The sequence below is a fragment of the Myotis davidii genome, unplaced genomic scaffold, assembly GCF_000327345.1.
Source record: "Myotis davidii unplaced genomic scaffold, ASM32734v1 scaffold1453, whole genome shotgun sequence".
Classification (NCBI taxonomy): Eukaryota; Metazoa; Chordata; class Mammalia; order Chiroptera; family Vespertilionidae; genus Myotis; species Myotis davidii.
In genome coordinates this window covers 328,984-349,742 of record NW_006284441.1, presented here as the reverse complement: position 1 = coordinate 349,742, position 20,759 = coordinate 328,984, and the positions used below count along the sequence as shown (strand labels likewise).

Genomic DNA, 20,759 nt, shown 5'->3' with positions numbered 1-20,759 from the left:
TGGCGGGCTCCAGGGAGGACAATAGAAGGCCCTGGGTCCTTGGACCCCGCCCCGCTCCCCCTCCGGTCCACGGCTTTGCCCGGAGGGTCTCACCTCCCCACACCCGCTTAGGGACCGACCCCTCTTCCCACCCCAATGGGTGAGGTGGACGCCTCCCCGCTCCTGTCTGAGCACGAGGGGCCGACAAGGTACTCTGAGCTCTTCTGGACCCCGTAGGGGCTGGGATGGGGAGGGTGGGGGGTGGGGGGCAGGTAAAGGCCCAACAGCCAGCGCAGGGCTGAGAAACCCGGAGTTTGTGTTTCGCTGGCCCCCTCTGCAGTGGGGGAGCCACCCCTCTTCTCCCCCGCCGCTGCCGCAGATTACACACGGGCCTTGCTGTGTGCGCCCCCCTAACCCCCCGCAGGTAGCACTGCTCGGGGAATATTGTGCCAGGAACTGTCATGAGGACACACCAAGCGAGGGGCCGACAGAGAGGGGGTGTGCAGTCCTTTCTTACTCCCTGAAGTCACCTGTGGGTCTGGACCCTTAGTCCACGTGGGGCCAAGGCAGTGGGGGGAGGGGCGCGTGTAGGAGCTGTGTGTGTGCACCAGGTGCCGGTTCCTGCGGGGAAAACTGGGGAAGGGCCCCCTCCCGTGAACACAGACACCACCACACAACACAGACCCACGGCTTCCTGTTCGGGGCTCAGACACCACGTGAAGACACCTTAGAACAGGTCCTTCTGATGTTTCAGGGACAAATCCTCCAGGAGGGCACCCAGTCGGCTGAGCGAGCTTGCGGGCACACCTGTGTCCCGAGTATGTGCCAGGGGGCCCTGGCGGGGTGTGGCCATGTCCAGGCCCCTCTCTCCGCCCTCCCGAAGCTCCCCAGTTTGGCAAGCCTAGAAGTGGGTCTTTTGTTCTCAAGAGAAGCCCCTCCCCCACAGTGTCCATGAGGTGGCTTCCTGTGGTTGGCTTCTGGCCACTGGGGCTCCGCCCTGTCCCCATTCAGGGGGTCCTTGGTGAGCATTTGGCTCTTCCTTGGAGCCAGCTGTGCCTCCCTGTCTGAGCAGCAGAAGCTTTGCAGCGTCCCCTAAGCCAGGACCCGTCACCGGCTGGCTTCCCTGTGGAATGGCATCAGACCAGGCTGGCTCCCCCTTCATCCCCAGAGGGCTCCAGGCTGACTCACCATCCTGTCCATCTTCCAGCAAAGGCTGGGCCTGCCGGGAACCAGTTCCCAGCACCAAGTCCAACAGTCAGGGCTGGGGCTGCCAGCACGGGTGAGGTGGGGACTGGTCCGGCGGCTGCAGACGCATCTAGAACTACCTGGGAGTTGGCTGATGCCGTCACTTCCACCTCCACTGAGCCTGTACCAGGAACAGGGCTGACTGCATGTCGGCGTCTGGAGGAACCAGTGGCTCCCCAGAAAGAGGCCCAGGGTTTTAGCACAGGGAGGACCCAAGGGCCCTCAACACCGTGCAGCAAGGGCCACCCCAGATACCAATCCCAGGGACACCGCCTGCAGCCACTGGACAGCCTCGCCCATTCAGGGCGGCCTTGCCTCAAATACCTGCCAGGGCTGGAAGTGCTGGAGGAACGAGAACCCCAGTCCTGACCCACCCTGCACCTTGGACCCCCTGGGGTGACCCAGAGCAGGTGAGGCCTGCTATGCTCTGAACAAGGTCACAGTGGGTCACGGAGGTCCTGCTTCTGCTGCAGCTGAGGGCAGCCTGGACCATTCAGCCTCCTCTCCATGGAGGTGCCCGGGGGCAGGACTCTGCCCTCCAGCTGCCTGGGGCCGGGTTCGCATACACGGAGAAGGCAGACACAGCATCAGAGCAGGTGCAACTGGGCTGGGGCTTCAGGCATGCTGGGTTCTCCGGGGGTTCTGGAATATTCCCCTCCCCCTTCATCACTCCCACCAGGCCCCTCCACAGCTCCTCCACCCTCAAGCTTCAAGCGCCTTTGGAATGAGCCAGTGTAGATGGCAATGGAGCTGCTCCAAACACACCATTTATTCCCAGACGCTTCCCAGCCCTGTTACCCTGGGTGCTGGTCATTGATTCGAACTAATGGCTGTGCCTCGGCCTGAGCAGGCAGTGGCATGCACTATCTGAGGGGCATGTGTGGTGCAAATAAATGGGCAGAGCCCCCAGCTCTCCAGCACCATGAGCCCGAGAAGAGATCAGCCCCATGCCCACTACGGCTCCTGCGGACACGTCTCTCTGCCGGGGACAGGACCTCACTCCTTCCCTGTGAGGACGGGTCCTGCTCATTACAGTCCCTTCTCCTGAGGTCCTCATCGAGAGAGCGGCGCTCTGCCAGCCCACGGACTTCGCCTCCCCATGGGCGGGGGCACAGTGGGTCCTCGCCTATCTCTGGGTGCGGGTGGATTCTCCCCAAGTGGGCTATGTCTGTCCAGGAGCCCAGGCCTGCCCTGTGGCCCCATCTCCCCAGCCTCCTGCATCCCCCACAACTCCTGGAGATTTTCTGCTGATGCCTCTCTGGCCCAGAGGGTCCGTGCGCCCACACCTTCGGAGATCATCTAGTCCGTCCTTTCTGGCAAGTGACTGCCACTCCCTCTGCCCAGCCCCTGGCCTGAGCCCTCGGGCACCTCCCTCACCAGGAGCACTGGAGCACCTCTCGGAGTGTCTTCCGGAGCTCCGGGCTGCGGAAGGCATAGATGAGCGGGTCCACGATGGTGTTGCAGATGACGAGGGCCAGGAAGAGGTTGAAGTTCCTGAAGATGCAGTGGCAGGTGGGGTGTTGAGGACAGAGGACGATGAGCAAGAGGTGCAGGAAGAAGGGGCCCCAGCAGAGGAAGAAGATGCCCAGCAGGGTGGTGAGAGTGGCAGCCCCTTTGAGGCCGAAGCCCTGGGGGACAGGGCGCTGCCTCTTGTGCAGCCGGGCGATGCCGCGGGTGTGCTGGCACGCCTGCACCAGCATGCGGACGTACAGCACTGCCATGAGCGCCAGCAGGGCCACAAAGAAGCTGACCAGACAGAGCAGGACGGCCGTGTGGTCGTAGTAGGCGATGAAGAGGGTGCTGGAGACGACGCTGGCCACCCAGATGCCCGCGATGGCCCACCACACCCGGGGCAGCGTCACGAGGCTGTGGTAGCGCAGCGCATAGAAGATGGAGAGGTACCGGTCCACGGCGATGGCGGCCAGGAAGCAGAGGCTGGACACCATGGAGCCACAGATGAGCACGTCCAGGACGTCATCCAGCCGCTGCACCGCGGGGGCCCGGGCTGCCAGCGCGCCCGCCTCCAGCAGCAGCACCACGGCGGTGCCCAGCACGCTGCTCACGCTCACCAGCAGGTCTGATACGGCCAGGCCGCAGATGAAGAAGTACATGGGCGAGTGCAGGTTGCGGTTCTTGGCGATGGCGGCCACCACCAGCACGTTCTCCACCAGGCTCACCAGCCCCAGGCTGAGGAAGAGCCCGTTGGGAATGGACACCTCCAGGCACCAGGTGCCCGTCTGGTTGGGGGCCAGCCCGAGGTGGGGGGTGGCTGGGGAGGTGGAGTTGAGGATGCCCAGCAGCCTCCTCTGGGGGCCCTGTGCCAGCATAGTCCCCCCAGGAAGCAGGAAGGGGCCTCCCGCAATGGGCATCCGCTCAGCTCATGGTGTCCCCAGTGGGGCCCTATGCACCCCCGGGGCCCTCTCACACTCACCCTCTCCCTGGCTGGACAGATGCTAGCCCAGGTGCCCCCGCTTCTCGACCAATCTGGTCACTTCCCAGCCAGGACCCCAAGCTCCGCAGCACCAACCCTCTGGCCCTCGGCCCACTCCCCACCTCTCCCCTGAGGTGTGGTCGCTCAGGCCCACATTTCTATGCCTCCTGCCTCCCAGGCCAGGCAGGACTGCGGTCCAGGAAGAATGGAGCCTTTCTCTACATGCTTCACATCGTCCGCTCAGCCCCTCCTCCTGAGGGGTGCCACATGATGGGCGTGTGCCCGGGGATTCATCAGAGAGCACCCTGGGCGCCCCTGCTGCCAATAGGCGGCGTACCTGGCACCCAGGGCCGTCCGGCTTCTCAGGCCCCAACTCCAGGCACAGCCGACATTCCCCTTCCTGCTCACAGCCACTGCAGCGTCACCAGTGTTCTGCCAGCCAGCGCCCAGTCAGGCCTCAGCTCCAGGCGCCTGTGCGGGGTGTCCTCTCGACCTGCCAGAGAGGCAAACACCACTTCCTGGAAGCCTCCGGTTCCTGAGGCCAGCCTGTGCTGTCTGCCCGGAAGCGTCTTTGGCCTTTGGTCGTCCACCCCGACTCCCTGTTAGATGTTCACTGAGGGCAGCTCATCCCCAGGCCCCCCAGGCCCTTTGCTGAGTGCTGCCCGAGGGCAGCCTGGCCCATGGGCTGGAAGATACGCTGTGTCATCCTGGGGGGGGGGGTGGCGGGCAGCCTCGGACAGAGCTGCCGGCAGCCCCATTGCTCTGGGGAAAGATGCCACAGGCTCCAAGCCAGGAGCCACTTCCAGACAGACCTCAGTCTCCAGCCACGGGGCCGCTGTGGGAACACGGGCCCAGAGTGCCCGTGGGCACTGTGCTGGCCTCATGCCACCCCAGCACTTCCTCACTGAAGATGGCACCTGTGACCACAAACCCTGCTCTGGAGGCCGAGGCAGAAGGAGAAGGGGACGGTGAGGCAACCAGAAAGATAAGTGGCTGGCGGCGGAGATGGGGCCGGGAGGGAGTTGCGGAGGTCTGTGTTTTTTCTTTTTTTAATTGATTTTTAGAGAGGAAGGAAGAGAAAGAAACATCAATTTGTTGTTTCACTTATTTAGGCATTCACTGGTTGCTTTTTAAAATTTTTTTATTGTTGAAAGCATTACAGATACTGGGTGATTCTTGTACGTGCCCTGACCAGGGGATCGAACCCACAACCGTGGCGTATGGGGATGATGCTCTAACCAACAGAGATGCCCGGCCGAGCAGGTCTGTGTTTTGAGTTGTAGCTAAGATGTTCCTGCTCGTTCCTTCCGGTCCACCGGCTGCCAGATGGCTTGACAGGCCCACATGAGCACACACTGATGTCCACTTATCGACATTGATCACTCCTTCCAGCGCACAACTTATGGTACAGAGCTCTCCCCCCCTTTTGAAGCACGTCACAGGTACAGCACACACCACGCAGGGTGGCGGATGCCCCGAGCTAGGTTTGTGCCTCCTCAGCATAGAGACGCCCCAACCACACTGGTCATCGGGGCAGCTCCCAACACATCACAGTGCCGCTGGGCACTCCTGCCCCGTGTCTGGTGACCAGTCAGGTGTCCCTCTGGGTGACACAGGAATTCCGTGGCCGAGGCAGATCTCCGCTTTGGTAGACTCAGCCAAACAACTTTCCAAAAGGGGACCAGGTGCGTTTCTGGAGGTTGCAGCCCCCACTCCCCAAGTGTGGATGGAATGACGGGCCTCTCCAAGCTCCACAGGCAGCAGCACAGGACGGGTCCCACTGCACACCCCCTCCCACCCTTTGGTGGAGGACCCCAGAGGGCCCCAGGACAGGAACATGAGGCTGTGCTGTGGCAGGAAGGTGGTCCCAGCAGCTGTGAGGGTCCACGGTCCCTGCCACACCTCCCAGGGCTCCACTGAAGCTCCACGCCCCTAAGAGCTGCCTTCTAGCCCTGGGCACCGATGGTGCCCGCTGGGTGAGCAGGGCCCTGCCCACCACATTTCAGGGATGCTATCATTTCCGGCTCTATAAATGAGGCCTTTGAGGTGGCCAGTGCCCCCACCCCAGCCTGAGACTTCAAAGGGCATGAGACTGGGCAGCCGTTGGCAGGTGACCACAGCCTTCTTCCCGGGAGGCCTCAGGACCCCATTGGTTCTAATTGCACTCGCCTGTTGGGGACTCTGTGGGAGGGAGACAGCAGATACAGCTGAGTTGGGAAAAATCAACTTTGTGATTAGTTACGGTCATGGGGGAAATGTCGGAAATCACAGATAACCCCGAGGCCATTTGAATCACTCGCTCTCTGGTGCCCCTGGGAGATGGCGTGAGGAATGGCAATGGACACAAGAGCGCGTCCCACCACGAGACAACGAGCCTGACTCACATGTGAGGAGGCTGTGAGGACAGGAAGTCCCTCAGTCTTGTTACTGCTGTCTCCCCAGCACCAAGAGGCACACAGTGGGCACGCAACATGTGAGCATTCAGTATGCGCGTGAGCTCCACGGGGAAACGGGGGCATGGACAGCTCAATGAAGGGGTGCATGTGTCCAGCCTAGCCACACCAGCGGGGTACGGTCACAGCCGTGCAGCGTGCAGCCTGCCCCGTGGCTCTCTGCGCAGTGGGATCTCAGGAAGGGCTGGCCCAGAGCTGGGTCAGTGTCTTGGTTCAAAGGTGGTCTGGTTTCCCTTGACCTGGGGGGGGGGGCGGTCAGGGCCGGGAGGGTGCCCTGCAGACAGGATGCTTCCAGCTCACAACCTCAGTGTCCTGGATCCTTCCAGAACCAAACAGGCTCCCATGTCACAGCAGCCTGGTGTGGTTCTCAGCTGCCAACCTGCCAACAAGCCTGCCTCCATGTTCTGGTCACGCTGCAGATCAAATGCCCCCAATCTCTGCCGTCCATTCCTGAGCCATCATCTTGCAGGCTCCCCTGACTCAGTGTTTTCTAATAAAAACATTATGTCGGACTGGAAAGACCCGCCTGTGTGCCCAGCCCGGGGACCTGGTGCCTGCCCTCCCGCCCTGGACTTGCCCCAGGGTCAACAGAAGCACACAGGGCCCCTGCCTCACGCTGGGCACTGACCCAGCTTGGGAAAGAGCTCACATGCGCGGCATAACGTTCACGTGTACAGGAGAGACAGGGAGGCAGACGGACATGGCATTTTTACTTCAGGGAACCGGTCAATTCTGACCAGACAAATCAGGAACATAATTGTACAGTGTGGGCGTGGCAGCTGTGCGCTCAGTCCCACTCCCCGTCCCCCTCGGCATGGTCCTCAGGCGGAGCCTCTGGGTCATGGAAGTGAAAGGTGGCCATCATGTCTCGCACAGCCAGCATCAGCCTGTTCAAGCCCTGGTTATGGTCCAGGCCCTCGGCCCCTCCGTCCTCTTGCCTCTCCCCCTGTGGCAACGAGACCCATCTGAGCAGGGCTCCCTGGGCCCCGGCATGCCCACGGAGCTTACTCAGGACCTGTCGAGGCAGCAGCCCCTGGAAGCCATATACACGCGTCTACCTAACAAGGCCAGGCCACCAGCGTGGGCTCCAGCAGCCCCGCTGACTGAGGGGTGTTCTGTCCCATCGACAGCCATGCCAGCTTCCTAGGCAGACTGGGTGCCCCTGCTGCCGGCAGTGCTGGCTCTGGACAGTCACACCTGAAGGGACCTGTTTACCCGGTGGCCAGCAGAGGCCAGGTGAGCTCACCTACCTCCATGGTGTAACTGGGCAGAAGTGACCGAAAGAAGAGGGCGATTGTGTTTCCATGGCTGACGGGGCTCAGCCTGAAAGAGAGAGAACAGTGAGGAAAGGAATCAGAGACAGAAAGGCAGCAGCTGGGGACGGGGCTGAGCTGGGGCCTGGAGCCCAGGGGCAGGCAGCACAACTCAGTCAGCTCAGGGGGTGCTGCCGGCACCCAGCGCCACGGGGACTGTTCCAGAGCCCGGGGCTGGCCCTCTACAGCCTGGCTCCGTGAACCAAGTGGAAAGCATAGCCCACCACAGCCAGGTGCCTTGCTTAGAAGCGAAGATTCGGTTGCAAAGTGTTCTTCAGCACTCAAGCTGAAGGAGTCTAGGAAACTGGTCATAGAGAGATCCGGCCCTGGCCAGGGTGGCTCAGTTGGCTGGGTGTTGTCTTATTGCCAGTTTGATTCCCAGTCAGGACACATGCCCAGGTAGCAGCAGGCTCCATTCCTAGTGGGGTGCGTGGAGGAGGCAGGTGACTGATGTTTCACTTTCACATTGATGTTTCTCTCTAACAATTAAAAAAAAAAAAGCAGCCCTAGCCGGTTTGACTCAGTGGATAGAGCATCAGCCTGTGGCCTGAAGGGGTCCTGGGTTTGATTCTGGTCAAGGGCACATGCCTGGGTTGCAGACTCGATCCCCAGTACGGGTGTGCAGGAGGTTAGCTGACCAATGATTCTCTCTCATCACTGATGTTTCTCTTTCTCTCTCCCCCTCTCCCTTCCTCTCTGAAATAAGTAAAAATACTATATCTTTAAAAAAAAACACCAAAAACGATTCGAGGGCAAGTGTTAAGGGAAGGCCCCTCCTGGTGGAATGAGGGGCTGCGACCCAGCTCTAGGAGACACTGAGGAGCTGCTCGGCAGTGACCTTAATTTGCTCTGAAAGCTCCGGGTCTACACGGCTGGGGGTGGGGGACATGCTGAGTCACTGAAGCCCTACAGCCACTCCTCAGTGCTAAGATGTCCGGCCTGGGCCTGTGACACTGACAATAACTTCCACTGGAGCAGTTTACTGGGAACTGTTACCTACAAATAAGCAATCCAACTCTCATACTTTGGTGAGGAAAGAAGGATTTCTACAAAACGAGCTCTTTTGAGATCTGAAAGCTCATGCTCCCGTAAGTGGGACCATTTGTTGGTGCCTCTTCCAGATCTAGGACATGGTGAGGGCTCTGGGCAAGGCAGTTCCTCAGCTTTAAAGGCCAGAAGGAGAAAGGGAGCCGTCCACACACACCCAGCAGCTGTGGACGTGGCCCAGCCACTTCGGATGTCACCTCTTTACCTGGCTAGGGCACCCCAAATCTCAGTGTACCCTCCACTCTCAGCAGTTCCTGGTGGCAGTTTCCAGATTCTATACCTGACGTGTTTCCCCCACTGCATTGGACATGCCACCAGGGCAGAGGTGTCCTTACTGCTTCCCGCTGTATGTGCAGCACCTGCCACAGAACCTGACAGAGCGATGCTCCTAGTCAGACGAAGTCATGGACAGTACCCACGCCTGGACACGCTGACCCATGACCCCCAATCACTCTGCTCTGAGAGCCTGTGTCTGGCGGAGGCAGCAAGTCCCCGGCCCGAAGCACTGATCTGAGAGCCAGAATGCAAAGGCACCCGGAGCGGCGGACAGGTACCTCTCTGGCCTGGTGTAGGAGTAGATGGTATCTGAAGGAGGCAGAGGGTCAAAGCCCATCACAGACTGCGTGGTCACATCCTGCAGAATGAGACAGAGAACGGAGATGCAGCCGAGCCCTGTGCTGTGCCTCTGCTCCACCCTCCGCAGCCTGTCAGCAGATTCTGGTCTGGCCTGGGCCTTTCTGCTGGAGTGGCCCCAGCGGCCAAGCTGTGTTTACTGTGCCCCAGGCTTTGGGTGAGGGTGGGACACACCATCACCATCACACATGCCCGCAATCTCTGCCCAGGATGTCAGCAGCTCAGAGCAGTAGACTATAGGTTGCGAGGCCCTGAGGGGAGGGGCCAGCTCCCCCCAGCTCCCACTGCAGCCCCGCTCCTTACCGGGGGCAGCGCAGCAACAGCTTCTTTGATCTCAGAGAGGACCACGTGACGGTGGATATTTCTGGGCGCACGCTGGTAGAGCACCTTCCGCCTGGGCCGGGAAGAAAAAGCCCTCCTCAAACCCACATTCATGATCGAGATTCCCGAGTAGAGCGCCCTCATTTTTCTCCTGTGGACCTATCAGGCCAGAAGCTGTCCAGCTGCCCCAGCCCGTCTCACCTGTTCTCACACTCTTCCACAGCGGGGTCCCCAGCATCCACTGCCTGTAGGACCTCACGGACATTCTCCTCCAGCCAACTCATGATGGCGGGCTCCTTCCAGAGGAAGTGGGACCGCCCGAGGTACAGGCTCACCAGCTGGCTCAGCGCAGGGGGCTGGCTGCGGGAAGGCAGGGCCTGTAAGCATATCCCCCCACCCAGGTCCAGGCCTCCAGGTGCCTGCTGGCACATGCTGGGCACAGCCAGGGTGTGCCCAAAGCCTGAAGTGAGCGGAGGCTGCCCAGAGGGCTGCCAACCTGGGATATGCCACTGCCCAGAGGTGGGCGCAGGTGCTCACTTCTGAACATCGCGTGTGGTCGTTACTAAGTATGAGTTCCTTAACAGGAACGAAAAATACAGAAAGAACACAGGGCACCCATGCCCTGTCCCCCCACATCGGGAAACCTTGTGCTTTGGGCTGCAGGTTACTCAACCCCGCCAGCTCCATGTCCAACAGGCCAGGCCCCCGCAGACATGCAGACAGCCTGTACTATGCACATGTCACATCTGTGCCCCTTGGGGGGGGTCTTCCAGTCTTTACCTTATTTCGGAATTGGGTCCAAAGAAGGGGTGACAGGCGACGGCGGCATCTGGCCGAACACTGCAGCACTCGAGCAAGGGCATTAGAACTGCAGGAGGAAGCAGGGGCCTGATGGGTCACTCACGCACAAGGAGCCAACTCTGAAGGAGGGTCCTCTGTCCTGCTGTTTCCCAGGGGCCCCGTCTGCATCTAAGGGGACCCACCTGTGATCCCCAAGCATGGATGCCAGACGTTCTCATCCTAAAGACCACACACCCCACCCTCAGCAGCCCCCTCACAAGAGAGAACCCCATCTTCCCAGTGACTCCCCAGGAATGGGCTAAAATAGCATCAAGCTCCATTCTGACACAGAAGCAGCTTCACAGAAAGACCCGGACCTCTGTAGCCCGGTGAGCAGGGGCACCGCTGGCAGTTCTGTGGTGCAGGGCTCCACACCCCACCCGCACCCCCTGCTGTGTGCCAACAGCCCCAGCCCCAGGCAGGGGGCCTGGCTGCAGACCACCCTCCTCCACACTAACAGCCACAGCTCCAGCAGATGGATGAGAGGGTCGGTTCCCTGAGCCTGCTGGGCAGCCAGTATTCAGAGCGGCCAGGCCAAGGCGTGTGTGCAGGGCTGGGGTGGCTGAGGGTGCAGTGTGCTGGGAGCCTGAGCGCCTTGGCCTCCTCCCACCCCAGAGCCCCATCTCCCCTCTAGCACCGCCTCACACACCATCCTACTGTCTGTCTCCCTGCCCTGGAACATCAGCCCCAGAGGCGGGAATCCTGGCTGCTATCTCCTTGTAAAGCTGCATGTGGCGTAAGGACGCAGGGCCGGGGGAAGGGGGACAGCATCGAGCTCCTTTCCCAGGGCACACTCCCTTTCAGGATGTGCGGGAAGCTGCTGACTGCACCCAGGGATGAGCGCAGACCTCTGCACACGACGCCCATGGGGAGCTTGTCCAGGAGGCCCCAGGATGATCTGTCTCAGTCCCTCACACTGGTGAGCAGCAGCTTTGCAGACAAGAAAGCGCAGCCCGGCTGGCTAGCTGCCCCTCTCGTCCCCACTTCCCCAGTCCAGGTGCTCACTTCCTGCCCCTCAGAAAATGCCACCCTCCTCCTGAAGGTAACTTCTCATACTACCAACGTCAGAAGACACCCTAATACCAACCCCTCAGACTCACTTCACCACACGGGCAGGCCTGGCAGCACCCACCTCCAGGGAACATGAGGAGGGCCTGTCGCACCAAGAGAGAGGCCTTTTCCCTCGCGGAGCTGAGCTTGCTATACGCCAAGGGCACGGAGAAGGCGAAGTTTGGGAGCTGGGACAGGTTCCGATGAGCCTGCGAGGCAAAACCAGAGGCAGAGTTCTCAGAGAGCACAATGTGGAGGACAACCGCACGTCCGGGGGTTTTCCCTTCGCAGAAGCGACAGACAGAGGTTCCCCTTATCCTGAGCCCTGCACTCAAGTTCCACTTATAAACCAGGCAGAGTGAGTGGTTAATAGCAGTGAAACAGAACGGTTTGAAGTACGACAGCAAAAATAACGTGACTTTTTTCTTTCACGATTTCACGAAGAGTCGATTCCTTCCAGCCACAGATCTTAGCAACCTCAGTATATGACCTGCAGCAGGCGGCTTGTGGTTGAGGCCATGATGAAGTGAAATCGGGCGACCTGAGCACAAGCACTGTGACCCCCCACAGTAGACCTGGTAGCCAAGAAGGCTCCTCAGTGCTCCTGTCCTATGACACCGAGCAGAGCAGGCGGGTCTCCCGGGACCTTCGCCGGTGTCCTCAGCGTCCCTGGGGGACAGGACGGTGCCGGCCATCGGCATGCCCACCTACCTCCCACTCCTGGAACAGGCGGATCAGGTACTCGTAGTCACGCGCCCGTAGGGCCAGGTGGTCCACCAGCAGCAGCATGCACAGGGGGTCCTCGTCGGGCTCCAGGCTTCCGGAGGCAGCACGCGAGCAGGGAGGCAGAGGGAGATAAAACCCAGAGTGGGCCCCCGTGTGTCGCGGCCTGTGGCCCCGAGCATGCAGCCCGGCCGGACACTCACCTCAGGATGAGCTTGCAGTACTCCAGCGCCGTGCGCGGGCAGCCCCGCTTTTCCAGGAAGCTCATCTGCTTGTAGAGGGCCAGGTAGAAGCTCCTAGACCCAAGACAGTTCCTCGTGAGCCAGAGCGACAGCAGGTGGAAAAGCCACGTCGCCCGGGATCCTCATCCAGCACGGCCCCCTCGCGCCTGCCGCGTCATCGCCTTTCCTGTGTGGCCTAATCACTGTGAATGTTCGAAAGTGTCCCTGTGTCTGCGGAGAGGGTGACGCTCTGCTTGCTGTTTGAGTTTCACGTGCAACCATGACATAAAACCAAGCTTCTCAGTTCAAACCTTTATCTTGGGGTGGTTTTTTTTGCACCCCAACACCCATGGGAAGGTTGTCTGTGAGGCCCCAGGACAATCTTATGTCTCAGTCCCTAAAACTGGTGAAAAGCAGGGTTGCAGTTATTACTTATGGGAAGAGAGTTAAAATCTGTCATTACAACCTTCATCTTTCCTCACATTTCCACAGTCAAAGTAGCTCTGATGTTGATGGACCAAGTCTGTGACTGCAATGATCCCAGCAGGCCATTATTTTTATCAACGCCTACTGCCTGGTTAACGCCTGGAATGTGAGTATCTTATAGCCTGTCTTAAAGAACTAGGAATTTAACTGGAGCAGCCAGGCTAACAAACACAAGCAGTGGAGGAAGCTCAGATGCAGTCCCCAGTGCAGACGGTGCAGTGGGTCAGCATGCCTGGGACCCAGGACGGCCTCCAGGGCGGGGGAACGCCCCAGAACAAAGGGCATGCCCACCCCGCCAGGGCCCTGAAGACCAGGAGGAGGGCAGCGGGGAGGCTGTTGTGGCCATCAGGGCCTGAGTAGGGGGCGGAAGTTCAGGACGGCACAAGTCTCTGTAAGACAAGAGGGCCCATGCCCACAACTGCTCACTGCAGAGCAACAGGGTCTGGCTGAATTCCAGCTACTCACTCCTGAACCACACACCCCCGCGTACAGGGCATTGCAGAGCTTCCTAAACTCTCAGGCATGGATCCTTTGTCCAAAGACACAAGGAAACACGATGACAGACCCCATCACGGCAAAGTGGCTTAGCAGGCTCACTTCTAACACAAACACATGTTACCCCAGCCCTCTTGCATTCAAGCTTTAAACCCAGTGAGATGCCTGGCTCAAGCCACCTGGTGGGACCCCTTGTGGACAGCCCACGCCACCTGCTCCCACTCCCTTGCCTGGGTCTCATGTCACCTGTGAAAGCTCCCACACACAAGAAAAAGAGCAGTGAGTGCAAGCAAAGCCCTTCGGGGAGGCCGGCTCACCTGTTCTCGGGTCTGCGGTAGTCCAGCCGGCAGGTCCCACTGGTGAGGCTGAACAGGGGGTGGAAGGCACACTCCATGCTGTACAGCGCTCTCTCTGTGGGGCACACAAACACCAGGGGGGGCATCACAGCCACTGTGCAGCAGCTGCAACCCCGTCCTCTGTGGCTCACAACAAGGAAAGCTCTGGAAGGAGTCAGGTCACTAGGATTTGGGGGAAGTGACTGCACCAACGTGACCCGAGGGATCCCCGAGCTGGCAAAGCCGATTCCAGACAAAGAAATGCAAACACAGGCCAGCAGCTCACTCACGAGGGCCACAGTGTGGGGACAACCCAGGGTGTCACGTGCTGGTGGTGACACCAATGGGGCCCATTACCCACTGGAACATCACCCAGCCTGAGAGACACTGCGGTGCATGAAGAAGCCAGACAGATGTGATCAGAAACGTCAACAGGCAAATCCCGAGGCAGAAAGCAGACTGGTGGTTACCAGGCGCTGGGGACTGGGCGGTGACTGAAGAGCTGAGGTTTCTTTTTAAGTGACAAAAATGGTCTAGGACAGGGGTCCTCAAACTTTTTAAACAGGGGGCCAGTTCACTGTCCCTCAGACCGTTGGAGGACCGGACTATAGTTCAAAAAAAAAACTATGAACACATTCCTATGCACACTGCACATATCTTATTTTGAAGTAAAAAACAAAACGGGAACAAATACAATATTTGTATTTGCATGTGGCCCGCGGGCGTAGTTTGAGGACCCCCGGTCTAGGATCTACGAGGCTGTACAACTCCAACGCTTTTAACAATATCCTGGGAAACACATTTGTACCCCAGTCACTTTATCGAATGGCTTCTATGCCACAGCCTCTGAGACACTTGTGGGAGGGGACGTGGGCGCTGCAGCAGGGCCAGTAGAGCAGCTCTCACCCACGAGGTCTCGCGCCATCTCCTGATCATCCTGGAATCGGCAGGCGTCGCTGAGCTGCAGCAGTGAGTCGACGTGATATGGGCTTGTCTGCAGCAGAACCTGCGAGGCAAGAAGGGAAGCTGACGTGGCTACGGTCGGGGCCTCCAGGGACAACATAGGAGGCACCAGCCCCCGGGCACTTGTTTCTTTCAGGCATCTAAGCTTCGGGGAAAGCATCATGGGGTGAGTCATGATATCCTCCAGCCCAAACAGTGTTCAACATGGTGTTCAACACTCTGTGCCCAGGTGTCTCCACCTTCACCCTCCCACAGCCTGGTCCCCACACTGGAGGGGAGCAGCGAGCCCAGCAGCAGCGCCCTGAGCACGGCTCCCGGGACCCAGTCCTGCTGTGGGACTCACGCACCACGATGTTGTTGGGCTCCATCGACTCCACGGCAGCCAGGAACTTGTGCTGTGTCTGCTGGTACTCCTCGCTGTGCTCGAATGCAAAGCAGGACAGGCCTTTTCTGGACTCCAGCAGCCGCATCGACAAGCCTGGGGAGGACACCAGGGCAGCTCCTCAGGTGCTCTTGGCGAGGAACCTCTGTGTGCAGAGTGCGAGCTGCCGCATCGAAGCACTGGTTCCGCCGCGGAGCGTGGTCCCAGGTGCCTGCGGACTGCCCGCACCCTCTCTGCTCTTTTCCTACAGATGTTTCTCCTCCAAGGAGTGTGGACAGAGGACCAACACCCAGGACAACGTGCAGGGGCCGGGCAGGCATGGAGGAGACATGACTGCAACCCACTACCAGATGCCCTTTCTGGCTGCTTCTCGTGCCCAACTTCAGGGGTACAGGGTCATTTCTGCTGATGAACCTGGAAACTCCCATCTCCCTTCAGCGCCTTCATGAAATAGGTCAGGGGTTACCGGTCACCCCTGGCTTACTTTACTAGCACTACACTAAGGCACTTATCGCAGGACACACAGCTGATGCCCCCCATCTCTGCCCATGCTCGGGGCCTCCCTCCCCTAACCCCGCCTTGGCCCGAGGGCTCCCAGCTGCTCCTCCAGGCCCTGTAGCCAAGCAACCCTGACAGGACACTTATCCACACCCATGCCTTTCTGCACAATTGCTATTTTTCTTTCAATTATGTGTACTTACTAGTTTGCAACAAAATATAAAATGTGACACTTCAAAAATGAACTTGATTGCTTCCTATGATATAATACCAACAGGGAAAAGCAATAATATAGATAAAAAGCTGCATTAAAACATGGTCAAGCCTGGCCAATGTGGCTCAGTGGTTGAGCTTCAACCCAGGAACCAAGAGATGATGGTTCGATTCTTGGTCAGGGCACATGCCGGGGGTGTGGGCTTGATGCCCAGCTGGGAGTGTGCAGGAGGCAGCTGATCCATGATTCTCTCTCACTATTGATGTTTCTATCTCTCTCTCCCTGTCCCTTCCTCTCTGAAATCAAGAAAAATATAGACACACACACACACACACACACACACACAAAACCATGGTCAAGAAGACACACCGTTGGCGTGGGATCTGTGCCCCAACACTGGTGGCACCACGCCAGGCACCCGATCACACACCTGCACAGAGCTTTGCAGAGGACTGACCTGGCCCAATGGGCTCAGATACCAATGGTGCCCAGCGTTGGCCAACGCACAACCCCGCACCTCTGAAGCCTCTCACCTGGCTTGGCGTACCGGGGCCAAGTACTCTTAGGGGTCGTCAGCCACGTACACTTGGGGTACACGCGCTGTCTCTGCCGCGGCCTGTGGAGAACAGGACATGGCACCGCTTCACTTACACTGCCCGACCTCTGCTGGGCTGTGGGAGCAAAACCTCAGGGCGGGGGCAGGGGGGTGAGGCCACAAGGACAAGGACACACGTTTCTCTCTCTCCCCGTCTCTCTTCCTATCTAAAAATCAATAAAAACATTTTTTTTAAAAAAGAACTGTTACATTAACAAAGGTCAGACTTGTCCTAGAACCGAAACTTCATGTTAGTGGTGATGCTGACTGAGCTGCAAGAAGGAACCTGCTGAGGGTTCAGGCTGGAAGTTCACACTGGAAGTTAAGGGTTTTGGAACGTCGGCTACAGAGGCCCCGAGCCAGCAGCACAGACAGCCACACTCCAGCTCCTCCCTGACCCACCCTCAGGCCCCTCACAACGGGGCACCCTGAGGGTCTCGTTTTTTCACTGTGGCGTTGAGAACCCCACCTTTAATTGAGAACATGCCCGTGTGGGTCTCACCTTTGTTCCCCTAGGACAGCTCGGGCACCGAAATACCTTTTCAGTTCTGTGTCTGGATTTAAGTGTCTAGAGAATTGAAAATTTTAAAAGAAAAATGAAATTGAGTTCTAATAACAATTCTGAGAATTTTAGAAAGTCACATAAAAACCCAGTGAGGAAAACAGCTATTCTGGTGTCCAAGACAAGAGGGGGCCTGCTTTCCCTAACACCACGGCCCCCAGGCGGTGACCTGAGGCTGGCCACTACTCTCAGCCGAGTGAGGGCAGTGAAAGACCTGGACTCGTCGGGATTCCCACCAACTCAGGACCAACCTCTACAGTGGGGACAGGGTTCCAGCATCTACAATCCAGGAAAACATCTTAGGTCAATAGTGTTCCCACACTGTCAGCTAGAAGTGGAAATGGAGGCATTCCCCCTTTCCCCTTTCTCCTTGTCCTGGTTCCTGAATGTCTGATAATGCGCTTGTATCGCTTCTAAATACAGTTAGTTTCTTCTGCTCCCAATAAGGACCTTCCTCAGCACGCAGTCTGCAGGCGCGGGAGAGGGTACCTGTGCTCCACATACAGGACGTGCTTCCTCGAGCTCAGGGGAGGTGGGCTGGGGTGGTGAGGGCCACTGCTGTCCTCAATCCTCTCCAAGATGCGATCAATGTCTTCCAGCCCATTTTCCTAAAGGCCCCAAACAGCAACATATTAATCCCCACCCTCACTTTATCGTACATGTTATAATAACCAATAACTGACTCGTTTTTACAAAGCACTCATTGCAATCCCGTTTGCTTCCTGACAGACAACAGGCATGTAACAGGTTCTTCGTAAGCAGCAGCAGCACAGACTCGGAGCCAGAAGAGCCCTCAAGAATCTGAACCACAGGCTGCATTTCCGGTCTCACAGGTGCACTCACCTGCTCAGGTCATGGAGCTGGGACTTGAGATTCTGACTGAACAGCCACAAGACACAACCTCTTTTCAGAACAAACACAGGGGCAACGAGGCACAGGGGCAATATGGAAATATTCTTTCTGACACACGGCTCCTGGGGACATTGACACCTCAGTACCCGCTATCGGTCAGGGCACAGGTGCAGCAGGCTTAGGGCTCTGCTGCCCAAGAGCAACGTTTCAGAGGCAGAGTGGGGCTCTAACCCTCACGGAATGGAGCGAACAAACAGAAGCGAAATTTGGTAGGTAATTTCCCCTTTTCATGTCTCTGACTTCTGAATTAGTTACACTCCTAGCAGGAAGGAATCGAAATATCAAATAAAAACAACCTGCTTTCCTGTCCGTGCCAACAGTGCTCTCGAAAACATGGTGACATCCCCGAAACCTTCCTGACTTTCTGTAAGAAGTGTGGCAGGCACCGACCCCACAGGGTGGCCCGGGACAAGAAGGGCAAGGACTTGCTGATACGCAGGGAAAGCGGTGTGAGGACAGGACGCAGTGGCTAAGCCGATTTTCCCCTAAAGACTGTGCTGAGGCTTGAATGTGTGGAGCCCAACTGCAGAGGTAAGGCCTGTGAGCATTCTGAACTGGGAGCAGGTAGGAAGAGAAAGGCCAAGGGATCATGTGACCATGGAACCTGGAGGACAGGTTTGCTACAAACAGATACGCAAACAAACAGCTTCCAACAGTCCCTGAGACACAGCTAGAAGACGACAGGGCGGCAGCCAGACATACCGAAGTTTCTTCTGTAGAACTTTTCTTATTTTTCTGTTTCTTTTTCTTCTTTCGGAGTTTGCCACTCACATTCGACTAATAAAAGAAGCACATCTTAGTCAGTGTAAAGAGAGGATGAGATCTTAAACCCTGAGAATAAAGCAGAAGCTGCAGAGGAACAGCGACGCTGGACACAGGCGTGATGTCCCCTCCCTCCCACTTCATGAATGTCCTGTGACCTCACCGACTTCTCTCAGACAACAAATGCCTCCCATCAGTCTCCTGACTCCATGCAGCCTCCACCTTCCTCTCACACCTCTTCCTGATACACCTCAGAGGTCTTGTGACCTGACAACGCCCACAGGGTTCTGATATCCACCCAGCAGCGTTGTGCTTTCATCATTCACTTTGTCACCCACTCTCCCTGACAATCAGCCACCTGGAGACCAGGCCCCACACCACAGGCCCCACACCCATGCCTCTCTGCCTCAACACCTGTCACGCCTTCACCTGGCCTCTCTTTCTATCATAGGGTGAAGACTCCTTGGGGAGCCCCCCTGCCTGTTAGGTCCGTCTCCCCCACCCCGACACTCATCAGGTCTCTCCAACCGTAGTTGTCAGTCCATCCATGTCACCCTCTCGACCAGAGACTCTTGGAGGGCAAAGACTTGTGCCTAGAGCCCAGGAAGCTCCCCAAAGCACGTGTCGAGTAAATGAGCAAAAGGTCTCTGGAGGGACCCTCCCGTGTGCCATGGAGAACACAGAACTAACCTGGCTACACATTTCTTCAAGGCACATCCACCCAGGCCCTGTCCACCTGCCCGAGCCCCAGATGCACAGTCATGCAGAGCGCACACCGCTGAGCAGGGCGACTCTCCCAAAAGGACCTCCTACTATGGAAACTTGTTTAGGGGACCCCGGATAGAGCACCCGTGACATCACCAGTCTTCAAGATTTCATGCACATCTGATCACAACTCCCGAGGAAATCTGGGGGCAACTGGGCATTAACAAGACGAAATTCAGAAAATGACAGCAGAGTGTGTGTGGCTGGCACCCTTGTCCCCACACCTGCTCCAGGGGCCCTGTCCTGTCATCCACCTCTCCATCCTTCCTGGGCTCGGCACTTCCACTCTGGGACTTCCTTTTGCTCCCCGACATCACAGCTTCTGTGCGCAGACCATCGGGCCTCTCCCCGTTCACCACAGGTCCCTCCTCAAGATCCTCAATGTTAATCTGCAGGAACAGAGGGGAGAGAAGAGGACGTCACGGATCATCCTGTTCCAAGTGCATCCTGGAAGTGCTGAGAGGCGTGTCAGTAGCAAGAGCAGAGAGGAGGTGCTGGGGGGGGAGGCACCCTCAAGGCCACTCTGAGATTGTGAAGGAGGAACAGGAACATGTTATGCCTCAAAGCCCCCAGTGCCAACGGTCTCAACAAGTCCTGGTTCAGGGCTCCTTCAGTTGATGAGCCACAGAAAGTGCTGGGGCATAGGTGGCCCTGGTGTCCTGTCTTCAGAGCTGGCATAATGCAGAATCCCACTTATTTCCCGCTCTGAGTGCCATTTGTCTGTCTAGCAAGTCCATAAGTCTTTGTTCATAAAAAGAGCACCTGATGTGAAGATGCCGGAATTTTACCAAACGGGGTCTGTCTCCACCAGTAACAGGGCAATTCCTACCTCGGGCGCCTTCTTTTGTGCAGCAGCACTGGGATGCCAGGGGCTGGCTAAGATCTTGCAGCAAAGGGAGGAAGCTGGAATGAGGCCTCTAGTGGACATTTCCTCCAAACTGGCACCTACCCTTTCCCCAGCATTCAACTAACGGTGCCACCAATGCCTCTCGGTGAAAGTGGGTGCTGACTTCCTATTATGAAGTCATGCTCCCTTCCTTTAAAAAAAATCCTATTTTTTGAGTCCCTTTTGGGAAACTGAGGTGATTTAAGGAATTCAAATTTGTAACGACCTCTATGCCAAGTTCAACCTCAACAGAAAGAACAGTGCGGACTCTATGCCTATGCTGGGCACCGGTATGATGCAGGAAACACAGGTGAGCAAAACACGTGTCACCTGCCCACACAAGGTCAAGGAAGCAAGAACAAGATAAGGCTCCCACATGCAAGATTACAGCCTGAGGCCAGCACTGAGACCCCGCTGTGCTGGACGCCTGGCTGCGGGGACGCGACGATGGGCAGCACACCATGTTCCACGTTGTGAGGAGTAAAGGTGAATGTTTGTAAAGACCCTGCAAGTGCCGGGGTGGAGATCGAAATCAAGGGACCACCCGCCCACCAAGACTCAAAGAAGGGAAGCCCCGCCCACCAACTGATGCCCCGCCCCTCGACTTGACGCCTACGCCCACTCCGCTGCAGCCCAGACCCCCACTGC

The 20,759-nt window shown here is 57.8% G+C and overlaps 2 protein-coding genes across 2 annotated transcripts; both read right to left on the bottom strand.

The window, feature by feature from the left end:
* Nucleotides 1-300: 300 nt before the first annotated feature.
* On the bottom strand, nt 301-4,761 carry MC1R (melanocortin 1 receptor). The gene has a single exon (XM_015572070.1). It carries the CDS (start codon nt 3,591-3,593, stop codon nt 2,598-2,600), a length of 996 nt encoding a protein of 331 aa, XP_015427556.1. The 5' UTR covers nt 3,594-4,761; the 3' UTR covers nt 301-2,597.
* A 2,036-nt stretch (nt 4,762-6,797) lies between these two features.
* Nucleotides 6,798-19,629, bottom strand: TCF25 (transcription factor 25 (basic helix-loop-helix); the record flags this gene model as incomplete). The annotated part of the gene is made up of 17 exons (XM_006754847.2): nt 6,798-7,054; nt 7,359-7,431; nt 9,023-9,102; nt 9,405-9,495; nt 9,624-9,782; nt 10,203-10,290; nt 11,395-11,521; nt 12,024-12,129; nt 12,239-12,331; nt 13,555-13,648; nt 14,479-14,578; nt 14,883-15,013; nt 16,163-16,245; nt 16,727-16,792; nt 17,276-17,394; nt 18,401-18,475; nt 19,450-19,629. Coding segments are annotated over 17 exons (1,824 nt in total), but the record flags the coding sequence as incomplete, so codon positions are not given.
* Between the last annotated feature and the right edge of the window lie 1,130 nt (nt 19,630-20,759).